The sequence below is a fragment of the Telopea speciosissima genome, chromosome 6, assembly GCF_018873765.1.
Source record: "Telopea speciosissima isolate NSW1024214 ecotype Mountain lineage chromosome 6, Tspe_v1, whole genome shotgun sequence".
NCBI lineage: Eukaryota > Viridiplantae > Streptophyta > Magnoliopsida > Proteales > Proteaceae > Telopea > Telopea speciosissima.
In genome coordinates, this window is record NC_057921.1 from 6,535,627 (window position 1) to 6,553,168 (window position 17,542).

General features: G+C 41.3%; 1 protein-coding gene across 1 annotated transcript in view; it reads left to right on the top strand.

Annotated features, from left to right (window-relative positions):
- The first annotated feature begins 7,463 nt into the window (after window positions 1-7,463).
- LOC122666172 (26S proteasome non-ATPase regulatory subunit 13 homolog B-like) overlaps window positions 7,464-17,542 on the top strand; it is a 112,857-nt gene continuing 102,778 nt past the window's right edge. Inside the window, exon 1 of the mRNA XM_043862304.1 lies at window positions 7,464-7,688. Coding sequence (XP_043718239.1) covers window positions 7,539-7,688 — 150 coding nt within the window. The 5' untranslated portion in view covers window positions 7,464-7,538. The remainder of the gene's footprint in view (window positions 7,689-17,542) is intronic.

A 17,542-nucleotide genomic window follows, 5' to 3' on the forward strand; every position in this document is an offset into this window, starting at 1 on the left:
AGCCAAGCCTCTTCCCCCTCTACACTATCCAACAAATGCTTTGTATGCCACAAAGCTGGGCACCTGGCTGGAGATTGTGCGAGCTATGAACATAACTCTTACCTGTTGATCCAGTCCCCAGCTCGACCCTTTCAACCACGGGACAACCGGACGCGAGGAAAGGTGTTCGCACTAACCAATGAAGAAGCGGAGGTGAACCCAGAAATAATGACAGGTATGTATGCATAACACTACTAAAATTGTAGGAAATAAACCAATGGGTGCAGGGAATTTGATTGTATCATTATTTTTATACAAACCCTAGGTACTTTGATTATATCATCTTCTCCCGCACGAGTGTTGTTTGACTCAGGCACATCCCACTCGTATCTGTTGCCTTTGCGGATAGGATGACCATCCAACCAAAGGACATAGGGCATGATTTAGTAGTTAGCACTCCGACTGGAAGCGTCGTGAGTCTAAAAGAAGTTTACAACCCCTGTTTAGTGGAAATCTATGGGAAGAACCTGACAGCCCGCCTGATCAAGTTTGATATGAAGGATTTTGACGTAATACTAAGCATAGATTGGTTGTTCGCTTATGGGGCAAACGTCGTATGTGCAGAGAAGAAGATTTTATTTAAGATGCAAGATGGTTTGGTTTTCACCTATCAAAGTGAACTGACGAGGAAGCCCAAAAGGATAACCATATCCGCCCTCCAAGCACGAAAGTTGTTGGACGAAGGATGTCAGGGCTATTGGGCCACAATAATGGACACCGAGGCAAAGAACAGGCTATTAGCATGCATATGCAATCACAACCATATGAGTCCTACATGAGGTGCAGTTCATTTTATTTATTAGCCACCTAACATCACAATCTAAGGCAGGTTAGTGCTATTACAATCCCCAATACATGTATCCCTGGTGCGGGCTTTTAACCTCTTCCCGCTATACACCCATTGAGTTATTGGAGAGGACCAGTCAGCTCCCGCATCAGTCACCAAGGTCAGCCCAACCAGCACTCTGTGATTAACCTGTGAGGCATCCATCCTTTTTATCACTTTTCTTTTCTCTGGCTTATAGCCCATAATTCACCTTTTTGGTGCAATAACATTTCTTTTCATTCCTTTTCATTTCATTTCTTTTTCTTTTCTATTTTCATTCATATATGGTCACTCCCACAGGCATCCAACACCTTAACCCCTGTTGGCAAGGGTGCGTAGCACAGGTGGTGAAACTCTAGCCTAAATGTCTATATGGCATCGTATGAGTCGGGTAGTGTCAACTGCATCCCATTCTACTGGCTACCATAGGCCTCATTTCCAAGCTGGCTACGGCATCTAGTCTAACAGTCACATACAACATACAATATTCAACCACAGATTCCAGTAGTCAATACATGGTTGTTTCCAGATTTCAAGATTTATGAATTAAATATACGACACAATTTCATTATGTTATAATCCAATTCAGCATATTAGCTATGTTACACCTATATACACGATGACATTTCACTCACCTTGGTCTGGTCCTACAGGTTCAGTTGCTGGTTCAATTCCGACAGGTGTCTGGCAGTGCACCTCGAGCGCGGGATCAAATCCTAAAGTAATAAATCAGAAATGTGTTATTTTAATTATTCAAAATTGTTTTGGATAACCTAGTTTTGGTCTAGGCTCACTGGTCTGACTCGGTGTTCAGTCTGGTGTCACTTGGAATTCTCCGGGTCTTGCACTGGGCCTTCGGGTCCATGTCCCGGTGCATCATCTGGAGATGTGGATCAGGGTCAAATCTAGTATTTACCAATGTAATTAATTGTACATGGTCCTGATAGTCTTACAAATCAGTTCTCAGGTTAGCAGTCTAGCTGGACCATCTCTGGCAGGGTTGCCAGGCCCTGTGGGTCCCACTTGGGTACCTAAGGTATGAATATCAATGAACAGATGTGAAGAGGGGTATTTTGGTCATTTACCACCTCCTCACACTATATATGGCCCACTGGTGAACGCTTACAGAAACAGGACAGCTGTACAGTCCAATTTAAATCTCTGGATGATAAGGCAATCGCCCAGTGCATCGCCTAGAGCCTGTTTGAGGCGTGAACTAGCCCAAATTCTTGGATTTTCCTGCATAGGGCATGGGCAGTGCCTAGGTCAATCCTTCTTGCATGTGGGGTTCTTGTGGGCCCCATTTGGAGTGGAATCCAATGGTCCTTATAGATCATGGCTTAGTTTTGCCATTGGAAGCCAGGAGCTGTCCAGACAGCTCAGAGAACAGCAGCCCAGCTATGTTCCACCTTCACAACCATGGTTTGGGCTGCATGCAAGAGTGATTGCACGTGTAATATCGTGGTGAGAAGCTGTTCCTACCCAGGGCTAGGCAAGGAGCAGCCTGTGTGCAAAAATCCAGGTCCAGATTGCCTGTTTTGGGTGCAACTGGGCAATGCAGTCTGGCACAGAGACTGATCTCAATCTCAGATGCAAAACAGCAAGTATAATACATGTAAAATGCTTGGATCTCATATGCAACAGGTTTGCATGTCAGATCTGAGGTAGTACCAGGCAACCCCCAGGTGTTCTGGGCTGTCCTTAGCCAGTTTCACCTCCACAGAGCAGAGATCCATAGGAGAATACAGGGAATAGCAGCAGCAACATATGGGGGTGTAGATATATACCTGAGGTGGATGAGCTGTTGGAATTGAGGCTGGATGTACCAGTCCAATGTCCTCCTTCCCCTCCTCTTCTTCTCCTTCTCTTCTTCTACCTTTCTTTCTTTTCTCCTTCTCTTTTCTCTCCTTTCTCTTCTTTCTATTTTCAACTGGGGCAGTAAACGAAATATGTACTGCCCCCAGCTCTATTTATAAGCTTGGCCCCACTGGGGTCTGTTTGGTAGCCAGCCCCCTCCTCCATAATGCATTTTTTAAACTGATTCTGGGCCATTCTGGTAACTCAGGTGGGGTCCACAGGAGTCCAAGGGTAGATAATGGTTCCTAAAATTCCCATCTAACCCTAGAGGGTGTCCATGGTCTGTATGGGTGGTCCCCACATGTCTGGAGTCCAAAATAACCAATTCAGCTACTCTAGGCGATTCATTGGGTGATAGGTCCAATCGCCCAGTGCATCACCCAAAGAATACAACAAAGCTATAATTCCTCTGTGCTTACACAGGGGCTTGGCCCAGGGCTTGGGCCTTGCACCAACATCTCACCCAGGGTCCAATACACATCTTTCCAGGTGTGGGCCCCACATTTATGGATAGGAGAGAGAATACCTGAGATTTATGTTGTACATTATGCAGTGTGCAGTGCAACTGCATGGGGCTGCAATCCACCTTTTGGCAGTTATGTAGGAGGTCATTCTCAGTGGTTCATCTACTGGAGTGATGCTCCACAAGGTGTTTGGATGATTGGCCAGAGGTCCCTGTCCTTTATTCAAAATTTCCAGCCAGTTAGGGGCAGGCTTAACAATTTATGTGACCAAACCCATTCGAAATCACCCAAGTAAGTCCAACAAAGGACTTAACAAATTTCAGTAGAATTGGCTGATCCGGCATACTGGATCAGAAAACGGCATACCGGATCAGATGCAATCTCAGGAAAATGAATTCAATAGGGTTTCGACATATGCCGGATTAGGATCCAGCATACCAGATCACTTTTTGCCTGGTTTTTACCCTGAACCAGTATGCTGAATCATGATCCAGCATACTGGATCATAATATGACCGTTGGGACTTGACCGTTAAGTCAAAGGCTATTTTAAGAAATTTGGTGAACCTGCATACCGGATTAGGAAATGGTATACCGGATTAGCTCTATCTTATGAATCTGATCTTAAGACAGATTCCTAAATTAATTTGAGCTGCCTAGCCTATAAATAGGCACTTGTTTAAGCTCTAATTAACATTAATCACCATCATTAAGAGACTTCACTACAAGCTCTAATTGCAATAGCCTCAAGTGAGCATTCATAGATTTCAAGCATCTAATCATCACAAGCTCACACACTCAAGCTCCTCTACCTCATCTAGCTTCAAGCTCCAAGGGTGGAAGGTAAAATACACTCCTACTGAGGTTGAGGTAACCCTTTTCCTAGTAGTTTTTACTTTATGTTTTAATTAAGTCCTCTTGCTCGGAATCAAGATTGGTTGAGTCCTCTTGCTCGAAATCAAGAGTAGTTTGAGTCCTCTTGCTCGGAATCAAGAGTAGTTGATTGTTTGAGTCCTCTTGCTCTTAATCAAGATTTGTACGAGTTCTCTTGCTCATTCTCAAGATTGTTTTTAGTGGAATTATCTCTAAGGTGAGAGGAGTGGATGAAGGCAAGTTTGGCCGAACCACTATATATCTTTGAGTTATTTGTGCATTTGTTTTTTAATTTGTATTTATAATACTATTCTGCAAAAGATATCATTATCCACTAGTATCACCTATTCACCCCCCTCTAGGTGAATTCACAACAAGTTTATGCATCATCAACTTTACTTTGTTAGCAAGAAATTATGCAATAAATCTATAAATAAAGGGACTTACTGCAATTGGCCGAAAGTCATTGAAAGTGGTTTGGGTTACTCCCTTAGGCACCAGTGTCAGTCTTGAAAGCTTAATTTGGTCTGGCATGTTCAGATTCTTGAAAAAATCTAAGATGGCATTGCATACATCCTCGCTTATGATCTCCCAAGCCTTTTTAAAGAAATAAGCACCAAACCCATAAGTTCCAGGTGCACTATCATCATCAGCCACAAACACAACAGATTTGATTTCCTCTCTTGTGAACTCCTTGAAGAGGAGGTAGCAGTCAGTTGCATCCAAGGACCAGTCCAAAGGAAGTTCAAAATTAGGGCAAATGATTTGTGGAGTACCCATGAAAGCATTTTCAAAAAAATTAATCTAATCCTCCTTAGTCAACAACTCCCCAACAACGTTTTTGATCGAGGAAATTCTATTCCGACTTCTCCGGGTCTTTACAGACCTATGGAAAAAATCAGAGTTGTTGTCCCCTTGCTTCAGCTAGCGAACTTGTGCCCTCTATCGCAGTTCAGATTCTTTAGTAGTCATAAGACATCGAAGTTGGTTCTCAGAAATACTCTCATGCTCCACAAGATCAGGGTCCATGGGGTTGCTTTGCAATTGGTTCTGGAGAACATTCACCTCAACTTCAAGATCGTTCACCCTTTTATCTAGCTTGTGAAAGTCCCTTTTGCTCCAGGATTATAACTTTTCTTTGAGTGCTTTAAGCTTACCAATTAAGGTGAACATGGGAGAACTAGCAACTGGAATACTCCAAACCTCTTGGACTAGGGGAAGAAAGTCCTCATGGTCTGCCTAATGGTTGTAAAAATAGAACTGCTTTCCCCTCTTCATGAAGCGTCTCTCTAAAGTCACAACCATAGGACTGTGATCAGAAATTCTAGGATTCTAGAATAATGCAGAAGAAGTCAAAAAATCATCAAGCCTATTGGTATTTACCAATACTCTTGTCAATTTTTTAGGCAATTCAGTTATCTCCACAACTTTGAATACTCCAAGTAATATGGCAACCACTCCACTTCAAGTCAAGAAGATCAGCATCATTCATACAATCAGCAAGGGGTTGCACCATCTGATATGTGACTAGTCGCCCACATGATTTCTCACACGAGGAGTGAATCGAGTTGAAATCCACTAGAATAATCCATGGAAGAGAAAAGGAGGAATGAATATGCTTGATGGCATTCCATAATTCTACTCTTTCCGGTGCAAAATTTGCCCCATACACAAAGGAAGCACCAAACACTTGTTGGGATTGCTTTACAGTAACTTTAATATGAACCAACTCTTGGGTTGTGAGAATAGGTTGAAGAGAGACAAACTCTTCATCCCATAGCACCCAAATCTGCCCTGAGTCAACAACATCATAGTTATAGCAACAGTTCCAATGGTTTGAGAACATATGATATCAGGTATTAAACTTGCTCTCCTTTACATTAGTTTCAATTAGACCAAAAAACGCCAAGTGATTTGTGGTAGCCCAATCCATAACAGCTCTCCGTTTGCCATGTTCATTAATACCCATGGTATTCTAAGCTCCAAACTTAATCATTTAGAATTTGGAGAGGGGGAGCGTTGCACTGGGTTGCTTCGACCTGGGCTACGGTCACGCTCACAAGTATATAACTCCAGAATATCACCTTCCCCATCTCCATTAGCAATTACAACTGGCTCCATGACTTGCAAAATTGCAAACCAGTTGCTGGCTGAGGACTTCAGCTCAAGAGCTAGTGGAATAGCTAGTACAGAGTTGTTGCCCCCAAGAAGAATCCCAGGTGAAGAGGTGCCAAGTTGGTTAAAAGTCATGGAACCAGAAGCACCCGCCACCATGCTTGAACCAGAACCACCAGGCCCATTAGTAGTACCTGAACTACCAACCACAACGGACAAGGAGATCTTTGGCATCCATGGCCTCAGAATCAAGGACCAGGTACCCAAGCTCGATGTACCCTCATCTAAGACTTGGCGACTCAATTCGTAACCTTGAAAATCAAATATAAAGATTCCACTTTCAAGTCCAAAAACCTCAACTTCACCAACATGAGCCCACTTTTCCTTAACAAACCTTTTCATTGATGAGATAGATGGCTTAGGGCCAAAGACATATCCAACTAGAGCAGCTTCCAGCTATCTTTCTCGTGAGTATTCTTCTTAATCCATCCATGGGTTTGGCGGGATTAGACTGGCCATATCAAACGGAGTTGGACTCAAGATTAGCCTGACTAATCTCTGTTAGATACTTGACCGATACGTCAAAAGCGCCGAAGCTGATGGAACTAGCGCCCATACACTAGAGTAGGCCCCATTAGACACATAACAGACCACCATGGACGACGGCTCTCACTCTAGGCAGCTTTCACTTTGGCGGTGGGTAGCCATTTCCAAGCGGTTCCACTTTGCTCGGGGGTTTTTGCCTAGCGGTTGGTAGCCCTTTCTTGACGGCTTTTCACTCTACTTTAGGTAGCCCTCTCCATGACTCGAACACATGACGTGGTGTCCTACTCTAATACCAAATGTTAGGTACTTGATCGATACGTCAAAAGCTCTGAAGTTGATGGAACGCATTAAATCAAACCCTTTAACCTAGCTCATACTAGGCTGACCCAATCTAGCACCCATACACTAGAGTAGACCCCATTAGGCATGATAGTCATGCCTAAAAACTCGGCCGAGTTTGATTCAGCAGGAGCCATCCGATCCCGAGTTAGAGACCTAAATTCTTGTTCCATGGGAACGGTTCAATTGCGGTTTCACACGAAACCCGCCCCGAACCCACAACGCTGCCATCTGCCTTCGTCTTGCTTTGATTGTTTTTGAACTGCGAACATCGTGCGAAACGAAAGTCGAAAATATATAAACTGGAATCACTATCTTTGAGCTTCATTTTCTTTTCCCGGAAGAAAAGGGGAGAAGACGAAAACCAAGGGGTTTGGGCCTCTTTCTTTCTCTATATCGCTGCATCTCTGTCTTTCTCAAGGAGCTCCGTTCCTGCCTCTTCTTGGGACAGTTGGTAGCGATTTCTCATACTATATCGCCATGGCTGCTCTTCAGTATCTCGAATCTCAGCGTAACGTGCAGCCGGAGCTCGCCGATTGGTACAATACATTGGCGGATTTGTACCAGAGGAAGCTCTGGCACCAGCTCACTCTCAAGCTTGAGCAGTTCGTTGCCCTAGCTGTATTTCAGGTCAGTTTAGTTAAGCGTTCTTTACTGTGTGAATATGCTTCCTTCCTTTAACTGCTTTCTGCTTCTTGTTTTTGAGAAGTAATTTTGTGGATCAATTTTGTATCTTGTCTCTCTTCCATTCTCTCTCTCTCTCTCTCTCTCTCTCTCTCTCTCTTATTGATACTTTCTCATTCAAGAAAGTTCGTGTTTCCTCGGGAGGTTAGAGCAGTGAGATCTCGAATGCGGATATTGAGTAATAATTGGGGTTTAGGTCTGGATTACTACTGAACTTTTTTCTATAAAGATCTAGTTTGTTTGTTCTAGCAGCTAGTAATGTCTGCATGGAGTTACTAGTTCTTTTTAAAAATATGTAAATTGGTAGGCCCTTCCTAATGTAGCTAGGTTTAGGTCTTGGTTTTGTTGTGGGGGAATTAGCAGTTATGAGTTACCTGGTGAGAAATATGCTTTTCATATCCTGCATTTTCCAAAGGCTGGTACATATGCCCATGAATTTCATACAGCCAGCTGCACAGAGATGATATTAACCTTGACTTTCTTCTCCTCATCATCTCGGGATAGAAGTGATGATGCATTAGGTGTTTTTAGATAAAATTTACATGTTAGTATGTGTTAATATTGATGGGATGCATATTGCAGCTTATCCAAAAGCCATAACGAATTATGTCTTTAATAGATAATAAATTTTATGATGTTCTTCTGTAGTTGAGTGCATATCCCATTGCAGTTGATGCATCAACTTTTCTTGGAAATATATGCTCAGTAGATTTGTGATGGAGCCGCTTCCTCTAAAAGGCCGACTTTGTAGGAAAGGGAGGAAACAATATGTATATCATACATGAGTTCTAACACAGCGGACTATCCATAGGGGGACACGGGTGGATAAATAATTTCAACACCTGCCCGCTCCCAGAGGAACCCGATACCGTGACCCCTGCCTGCTCTGATACTATGCTGGAACCGCTTCCTCTAAAAGGCTGACCTTATAGGAAAGGGAGGAAACAATATGTATATCATACAGGACCTCTAACACGGCGGACTATCCAAAGAGGGACCCGGTTGGATAAATAATTTCAACAATTTGGTTATTTGGGCCACCCTTAGTAACTAATCTGATAAGAGAAGCAATTCTATGTGCTCCTAATTATCAAAAGCGATTATAGCAAGCTGTTGCTACATAATATAAAACCATGCATAATTGACTTCTAGACAAACTCAAGGAGTGGGTGCGTGCACAAAAGAAAAATAGCTTAAAAAAAAGAAAAGAAAGGGGAAAACTCAATTAAGCCTTTTCCCAATTAAATCTATACATATCCTCTTACACCATTCAACTTTATTGAAAGCGCTTCTTATAAAAGAGAAAATATGGTTGGGTCTGAAGAAAGTTTGTCAGACTTGTCTTGACCTAGTTTCTGCTTTCCTTTTATGTGAAGGTTTTTTCATATGTTAATTTTTTTTCCTGATAAAAGTAAGTAGCAGTACTAGTTAAGTGATGTAGTAGTACTTCAGTTTAACTGGCATGAACCAGTTGGAAGCCTAGACCGAGACGAGTCTGGTCCAAATTTGGTTTCGGTCCAGTAGGATATTTAGGGTTTATTTATTTAATTGGGGTTTTTTTTGTAATTTTTTTTAATGGAATGCTAGAGTAGGAGAGTAGTTTTCAAGTTTCCTAGGTTGAGAAGACTTTATTTAGTAGTTTCTATTTGTCCTAAAGATGGAAGGAGGAGAAACAAAGAAGAAGTGAAGGAGAGATGGGAAATTGATTGAGAGGGAAAATCGATTAACTTCTCTAATATTATTAATAACTTAAAAACAAAAATACATGTTTACAATATAAGTAACATATTGTCCCATATGTACAAGTTAGATTTACATTCCTAAAATACCCTTAGCATTCCAACACTCCCCCTCAAGTTGAGGCATAGATGTCACATGTGCCAAGCTTGCTTAATTCAACAACAACAAGAAGAAGCTAAGCCTTATCCCAACTTAATGGGGTCGGCTACATGGATCCAAACACAACAATGGAAAACTGAGTTCTAGCAAGGGATACAATATGAAAGAAGAAATAAAAAATGTGGAAAGATGCAATATGACACTAGATGTAAAATGGAAAGCAGAGAATGAGAAGTGAAAGATGCAATATGAAAGATGAAAGTAGCAAGAGGAAAAAGAAGCGACAGGAGAATTTCAGCTAATTGGGGTCTGCTACTTGGATCCTTGCCCTCCAATAGGCCTATTTGAAGTCATACTAGGTACAAGACCTAGGCTATGCATGTCCTTCCTCACCACTTCTCCTATGGTCATTTTAGGCCTACCCCTAGCTCTTTTAGCTCCTTGAATCGGGATTATATCACTTCTCCTTACTGGAGCGTCCCTAGTCCTCCGTTGAATATGACCAAACCACCTTAAACGACTCTCTCGGAGCTTGTCACTGATCGGGGCGACTCCCACATCCGCTCTAATACGTTCGTTCCGTACTTTATCCTTCCTTGTTTTACCACACATCCATCTTAACATCCTCATCTCTGCTACACAAAGCTTATCAATATGACACTTCTTAACTGCCCAGCATTCTGCCCCATACATCATAGCTGGTCGTACCACAATTCTATAGAACTTTCCTTTAAGTTTTAAAGGAATACGTCGGTTACACAACACTCCAGATGCACCTCTCCACTTCATCCATCCCGTTTTAATTCTCTGTGATACATCATCCTCTATGCCACCTTCTTTACTTATGATTGATACTAGATATCTAAAATAGTCACTTTGTGGTATCTCTCTATCCTCAATTTGAACTATATCAATAGTCATTACTGTGTGACTGAATTATGTAAATGTGCTGAATTAATTCCTTTTGTCAACATATCAACCTGCTGGGATGTGCAGATGCATCTAGACTCAAGTTTGTCCTTGATAAAGTGCCGGTTAACTTTGATAACCGTGGTGCAATCATGTTGGACAAGATTGTGTGCTATGGTTATAGCAGCCTTCTTATCACAATATAACCTCATAGAACTATCAGACTCAAAACCCAACTCTTGGATTAATCTCTTTTGATAGTAGCTCACAAACTCAAGGAGCCATAACTTTAAATTCTGTTTCAACTCTTGATTTGCTAACAACACATTGTTTTTTATTCCTCCAAGTCACTAACTTTCCACCTTCAAAGGTATAATACCCTGATGCTATCTTTTATTAGTAACTGATTCATCCTAACTTGCATGTATATGCCTCCATCCTTAGGTGATTGTTTTTTGTGAATAACAAACCTTTCCCTGGACTTGATTTTAGATACCTGAGAAGGCAATACACTGCATCCATGTGGCTAGTTTTGGATAAATTGACTAACTACGCCAACAACATATGCTCTATCTGGACGAGTATGAGAAACATAATCCATTTCTCTACAGGTCTTTGATATCTCCCATCAATAATAGGATGTTCACTTTCTTCACCTAATTTATGGTTTTGATCAATAGGGGAATCTACATATTTGCATCCTAACATCCTTGTCTCACCTAGGAGATCCAAAACATACTTCCTATAACAAATTTAGATCCCATTTTTAGATCTTGATACTTCAATTTTCTGAGAAGTATTTCATAGTACCAAGATCTTTAAGCTCAGATTGTAGCGCTAAAATAAACCTTAAGTCTCCTCACCCCCTCTTGAGCATTTCTAATTACCAGAATATCATCTACATAAACAATGAGAGCTGTAAGTTTGCCATTGTCCAAAGTGTAATCGGCTCGACTTTAAATATACACATTTTCTCAACATGGCTTGTATGAATCGGTCAAACCAAGCTTTTGGTGACTGTTTAAGACCATAGAGAGCCATTTTGAGTCGACACACCTTTCTTGTAGCTGCGGTAAATATGAATCCTGGAGGAGTTTGCATGTACACTTCCTCTTTTAAATATCCATTAAAAAATGTTTTTTTTTTTACATCAAATTGGTATAGGGGTAACTCTTGATTTTTTGCCAAGGCCAGAAGAACTCTTACGAAATTTCTAATTACCACAATATCATCTGTATAAACAATGGTAGCTGTAAGTTTGCCATTGTCCTAAGGGTGATCAGCTCGACTTCAAGTATACCCATTTTCTCAACATGGCCTGTATGAATCGGTCAAACCAAGCTTTTGGTGACTGTTTAAGACCATAGAGAGCCATTTTGAGTCGACACAGCTTTCCTTTAGCTGCGGTAAATATGACTCATGGAGGAGTTTGTATGTACACTTCCTCTTCTAAATCTCTATTAAAAAAAAAGCTTTTTTTTTACATCAAACTGGTAAAGGGGTCACTTCTGATTTGTTGCCAAGGACATAAGAACTCTTACGCAATTCGACTTTGTTACTAGAGTAAAGGTCTCTTCGTAATCAATCCATACACCTAGCCATAGTTGTCAAGGTGGCAAAGCGACCTAAGGCAGTGGAGGGGTGCCTAAGCACTTGGGCGATGATGAACCAAATTACTACCGACCTTTGAGATGATACACGTGGAGTAAAGATCTCTTGGTAATCAATCCATACACCTAGCCATAGTTGTCAAGACGGCAAGTCGACCTAAAGCAGTGGAGGGGTGCCTAAGCACTTAGGCGATGATGAGCCAAATTACTACCGGCCTGTGAGATGATACGCATGATTAGATAACCGAGCTCACCCGAAAGTGAGCTCCGTGTTCAGATCATAATGTCCATTCAACGAAAGGACGAATGAGAACACCAAGATCTAGTATGATCAGTGAGGTACGAGCCGACACAGAAAAGCAAGTGCTTCTAATCCAAGGAACGCAAACAAGCTTTCCTCAAACTAGGAAAAGACGTACATATTTTCCAAAGTGATTCAACCAGGAATGTATCGCTTGAAAACTCCCAAGGGTGAAGAGATACCGAGGCCTTGGAAATCAGAGAACCTCAGAAGATTCTATCAGTAGAACATTACGAAGCCGAGCCAATCCCCAATGCCGAGCCGACAAATACATACTGGAGTTATTTTTTTATCTTTTTGAGAATCCTATATTACACTATCCTAAAATTGTTCTTGTTAAAGTCATCACGTTGGGGGTACATGACCCATATGTACACTTTACACCTCAGCTTCTATTTCTCTTAGGTTTCTATTTTAGCTAAGTTTATATTTCTGTGTAATTTGGTTTAGGAAGGTTTCTCTTCCATGTGATGTAATCTTTCTCTTTAAATAATAAAATTGAGAGGGGGAGAGACAACCAAGGAAGTCTGAGACTTTTCTTTGCAGTCTCTCCCATCGTCTCCTACTTCTCTTCTCCTCCTCTTCTTCTTCTTCTTCTTCTCCTTCTTTATCTCTGGTTTATTAATTGCTTTATTGTTACATGGTATCGGAGCAGTAAATAAACTAGAGATCGATCCTCCTTTTATGTGGTTTTAAGAGTCTCTTCAGAGACGGGAATCGATATTGTCTGCAACACTTCTTGTGCTGCCTACCTGCTGCTGATGTCCTAGTTCTTCACAGTACACATATGAACTAGGGATTCCTCTTGTCTACCATTGCTGCTTATGAAGATTTGAAGCTACTAAAGTCAGAATTATGAAGATTATGTCTGCAGATTCTAAATCTAGGAATTTTCTACCAGAATATTGAAGTTCAAGCTATTTCCTCCCCAGCTGATGAGGTTTATCTTCCTGGAGCTATTTCCTACTGCCTAGAGGTACCTTCGATCCAAATCTAGGGGCCAACTTGTGGTTTGATTTCCTGGAAATTAGTTTTTCCTTTCTTCTGGTGGATGCTCTGTTTTTAGATCAATTTATGTACCTATTGTTTGGTTTATATCTCTTGGTTCTCCTACACAACAAGGCTCATATTTTGGGGTTTATCTTTCCTACGACAGTACCTTCTTTGGTTCTTATTTCAGGTCATTCTGACCTCCAATTTTGCATTCCTAAGACTACACTCGGCTCTGTTGTCTCTACTGCCTGCTACTGGTTTTGACAGATTTTGCTGTTCAAAAACCATTGTTACTACCTGCTACTACGATTGGTGCTGCTCTTTTATTGGTCCTGGTCCTCTATGGCTGAGTCTAAGCTTCCCACTGATGTATTACATATTCAGATTACTACTATCAAGTTGAATGGTGTCTCTAACTACCTTCTATGGGCTCAAGCTGTCCAAGCTTACATTCATTCAAAGGGTAAGATCAAGTACCTCACTGATGACCTTCCTATCATTGATCCTTAGGATTCTACTACTGCTACTGCTCACGATGATTGGATGCGTGAGAATTCTACTATTAAAATCTGGTTATGGAACAGTATTGAACCTGCCATTGTTGCTAATGTGATGTTTCATACACTTGCTAAAGGTGTTTGGGAAGATCTTCGTGAAAGCTATCCCAAGAGAAAAATATTTCCTGCACCTATGAAGATGACACACCGTTCCAGTTCTCCCAGGGTGATAAATTTCTAAATGACTACTTCAGTACATATAAAGGATACCTTGAAGAGCTCCAGGTATATCAGCTCCTCACTACTAATCTGGAGCAATTGAAGCAACAACCGGTTGAGTTTCATGTTGTCAAATTTTTGGCTGGTCTTCACCTTGATTATCAAGCTGTCAAGAGTCGGCTTCTTACTGGAGAAAAGGTGCCCTCTCTCAATGAGGTCTTCTCTTGCTTGCATCGTTTAGTTACTACACCTTCCACGGTTACTTCTTTTGCTCCTACTAAGGACAGTTCTGCATTCATTGCTGCCCGCGGCCGAGGTTCTAGTAGAGGCTGTGGTCGTGGTACCTTAGCCCACACAGGTAACTTCGCTTTTATTTCTTCAACTTCCACCCCGTGGATTATTGACTCTGGTGCTTCCTGCCATATGACTGGTAAGTCTGACCTATTTTCTTCCATTTCTAAACTTAATACTTCCTCTCCTGTTGTTCTTGCTGATGGATCTTCTACTAAAGTTACAGGTCATGGGGTGGTCTCTCCCACATCCTCCATGAACCTTTCATCTGTTCTTTTTGTTCCTAAAATTCCTGTAAGTCTTTTATCTGTTAGTCAACTTACCAAGTCCCCTAATTGTTCCAGTACTTTCCTTCTTATTGTGTTTTTTAGGACCTTCAGACCAGGAGGACGATTGGTGGAGGGCTTGAACAGTCCGGACTATACTATTTGGATGGCATTGGTCCTACTGCTGCTGCTGCCTCTGCTAGTATATCTCCTCTTCAGTGGCATTTTTGTCCTGGACATCCTTCCTTATCTAAGCTTCAGTTGATGGTTTCAAGCTGTCGTTCTCTATCCCATATTGAGTGTGAAGCATGTGAATTCGGGAAGCATCATCGCTCTTCGTTTCCTACTTATAGTGTTGCCCGTAGCTCGTCTTTATTTTCTTTGGTCCATTCTGATTTGGGGTCCTTGTCGTGTCAGAGATAAGTTAGGATTTTCTTATTTTTGTTAGTTTTATTGATGACCGTTCTCGGTTAACTTGGGTCTATTTGTTAAAGGATCGGTTACAATTTCTTTCAGTGTTTCACAATTTTTATAATGAAATATAACCCAGTTTGATGCTTCTATTAAAGTTTTTTCATTCTGATAATGCCCTTGAGTTTACTCAATGAGACATCTCTGACTTTTGTTTATCCAAAGTCATGATTCATCAAACGAATTGCTCATATACTCCCCAACAAAATGGGGTTGCCGAAAGGAAAAATATACATTTGTTAGAAGTTTCCAGGTCCATTATGCTTCACATGCACGTTCCAAATTTTTTTTAGTGTGATGCAATCCTTATTGCATGTTTTCTTATTAGTCGTATGCCCTCATTGGTTTTGGACAATCAGATCCCTTTTTCTGTTTTACATCCAAACACACTCTTATTTAGTCTTCCGCCTCGTATTTTTGGTTGTGTTTGCTTTGTTCATAATTTATAGACTGGTGTTGACAAACTATCTCCTCGTGCTACTAAATGTATTTTTCTTGGTTATTCTCGGACTCAAAAGGGGTATAGGTGTTATGACCCTATTTCTATTCGGCAATTTGTAAGTGCTGATGTTACCTTTTTTGAAAGCACTGCCTATTATTCCTTTACATTTTTTTTATCTCGAATATTATCTGGGACCCGGGCTGGCCCCTGGCAATTTATTAATAATCCAAAATTAAATAATCAAGAATTACAAGGGGGGAACATAACCCACCTTACCCCAACCCGAGGATACAAAAGAACCTCACTCTCTCGTCAAATAAAGAATCTGCACACTAAAAACCCTATACCCACAAAAGAATACAATGTACGAATTACTGGTAAACCCGTCGTGTCCTCCTAAGTAATTTTCCTTTGCTTTGGCGGAATATCCGCCCAAGCATTGAAAGTAGTGTTGGACGCCGAATCACAAGCATAGTTTGTTAGAAGTCATGTAATAGGGGTAGTTTAGGAACTAGTTCTATTACTAGTTGCCTTTTTATGTAATTCTGTTTTTCTTCTTTATTTCCCTTATACCTCCCTAGGGAGGTGGATGTAATTCTCTATTAGTTATGATTGAATGAATATATGGTGTATGGAGAAGCCTCTCCAATACAATCGATTACAGCCTAATATTCTCTTCTCTCTTCTCTTGCTATCTTCTTCCTCCTCCAACTTCTTTCTTCTTCCTTCTTATTTCCTAAACCTAGAATCTAACTTGGTATCAGAGCAGGCTCAAGGTTTGAGAGTTGTGTTCAGTCCCTGTTGTCATTCTTTCTTTTCTCTTTGAAATCGTTTGTGTCTAAGGATTCCAAAGAGGAGATTTCTGTGTACAGCTTTGCGTAAAGAATATAGAATAGGCTCATTCTAGCCTCTTTTGATGATTGAAGGATCTACTTGAGACCTTTTGAAGCTTCTTTGGAGATTTGGATCTCCCACAGCTGTTGCTCCAAGTTCCGCCAGTCTCAGTTTCAGGTTGTAGCTGCTGCCATTCTCGGATTCCTTTTGTGTCTTGGTTTGGCCCTTTTGTATTGCCTAAGGACACTTATGAGAGTGGATATGATCTCCCTTGCTGATTGAAGAAGCTATATGAGCAGTTTTGCTCCTTGTGTGGAATACTTTGTTTTGCCCAGGTAAACCCGAGAGTGTTTACTTCTTTTTTCTTGCTTCGAGCTGCAGTTTGATGCTCCCTTGGTTGAGGGATGTGTATGCATAGCCTTTGTGAGGCTTTTTTACTTGTTTGAAGTTATTGCTACACCTTGCAAGCCTTTGTGAGGCCTCTTCTTAGGGACTGCCTGCTGGACTGCTGTTGTTATGCTCTAGAAGTGCTCGATTTAAGTTCTCTTAGAAATTTGCTGCTAGGACTGCTTCGGCAGTGTGCTATCCTAGGTTGCTGGACTTTTTGCTTGTTTGGGTTGAGTGTGTACTCCCCACCTGCCTTTGGTGATCTTGTTTATCGTTGGTATTCATCATGAATGATTCGGATACCTCTGTGCTTGGTACTGCTGATTCACAGCCACCCACTGTTGTCCCTCAGTTGGCTTATGAGAGTACTCATCAACAGATTTCTTTTGTGAAGCTTGATGGTACTAATTACCTAGATTGGTCACATTCTGTGAGACTTTCCCTTAGGAGTAAGGGAAAACTTGGACATATCACAGGTTCTATCAAGGCTCCCACAGCTGGTTCACCTACTTTTGATAAATGGGAGACTGAAAATTCTACAATTATGACATGGTTGATCTTCTCCATGAAGCCTGAGATTGGGAGAAGGTTTATAAGGAAGGAAACTGCCAAAGCTATTTAGGATAGTGTCTCTGTGGCCTTTGACAGAGTAGGTGACACTACCAAGGTCTATCAGCTCCATCAAAGAATCCACTCATTGAAACAGGGTGACAACACTATTTCTGAGTACTACAGTACGTT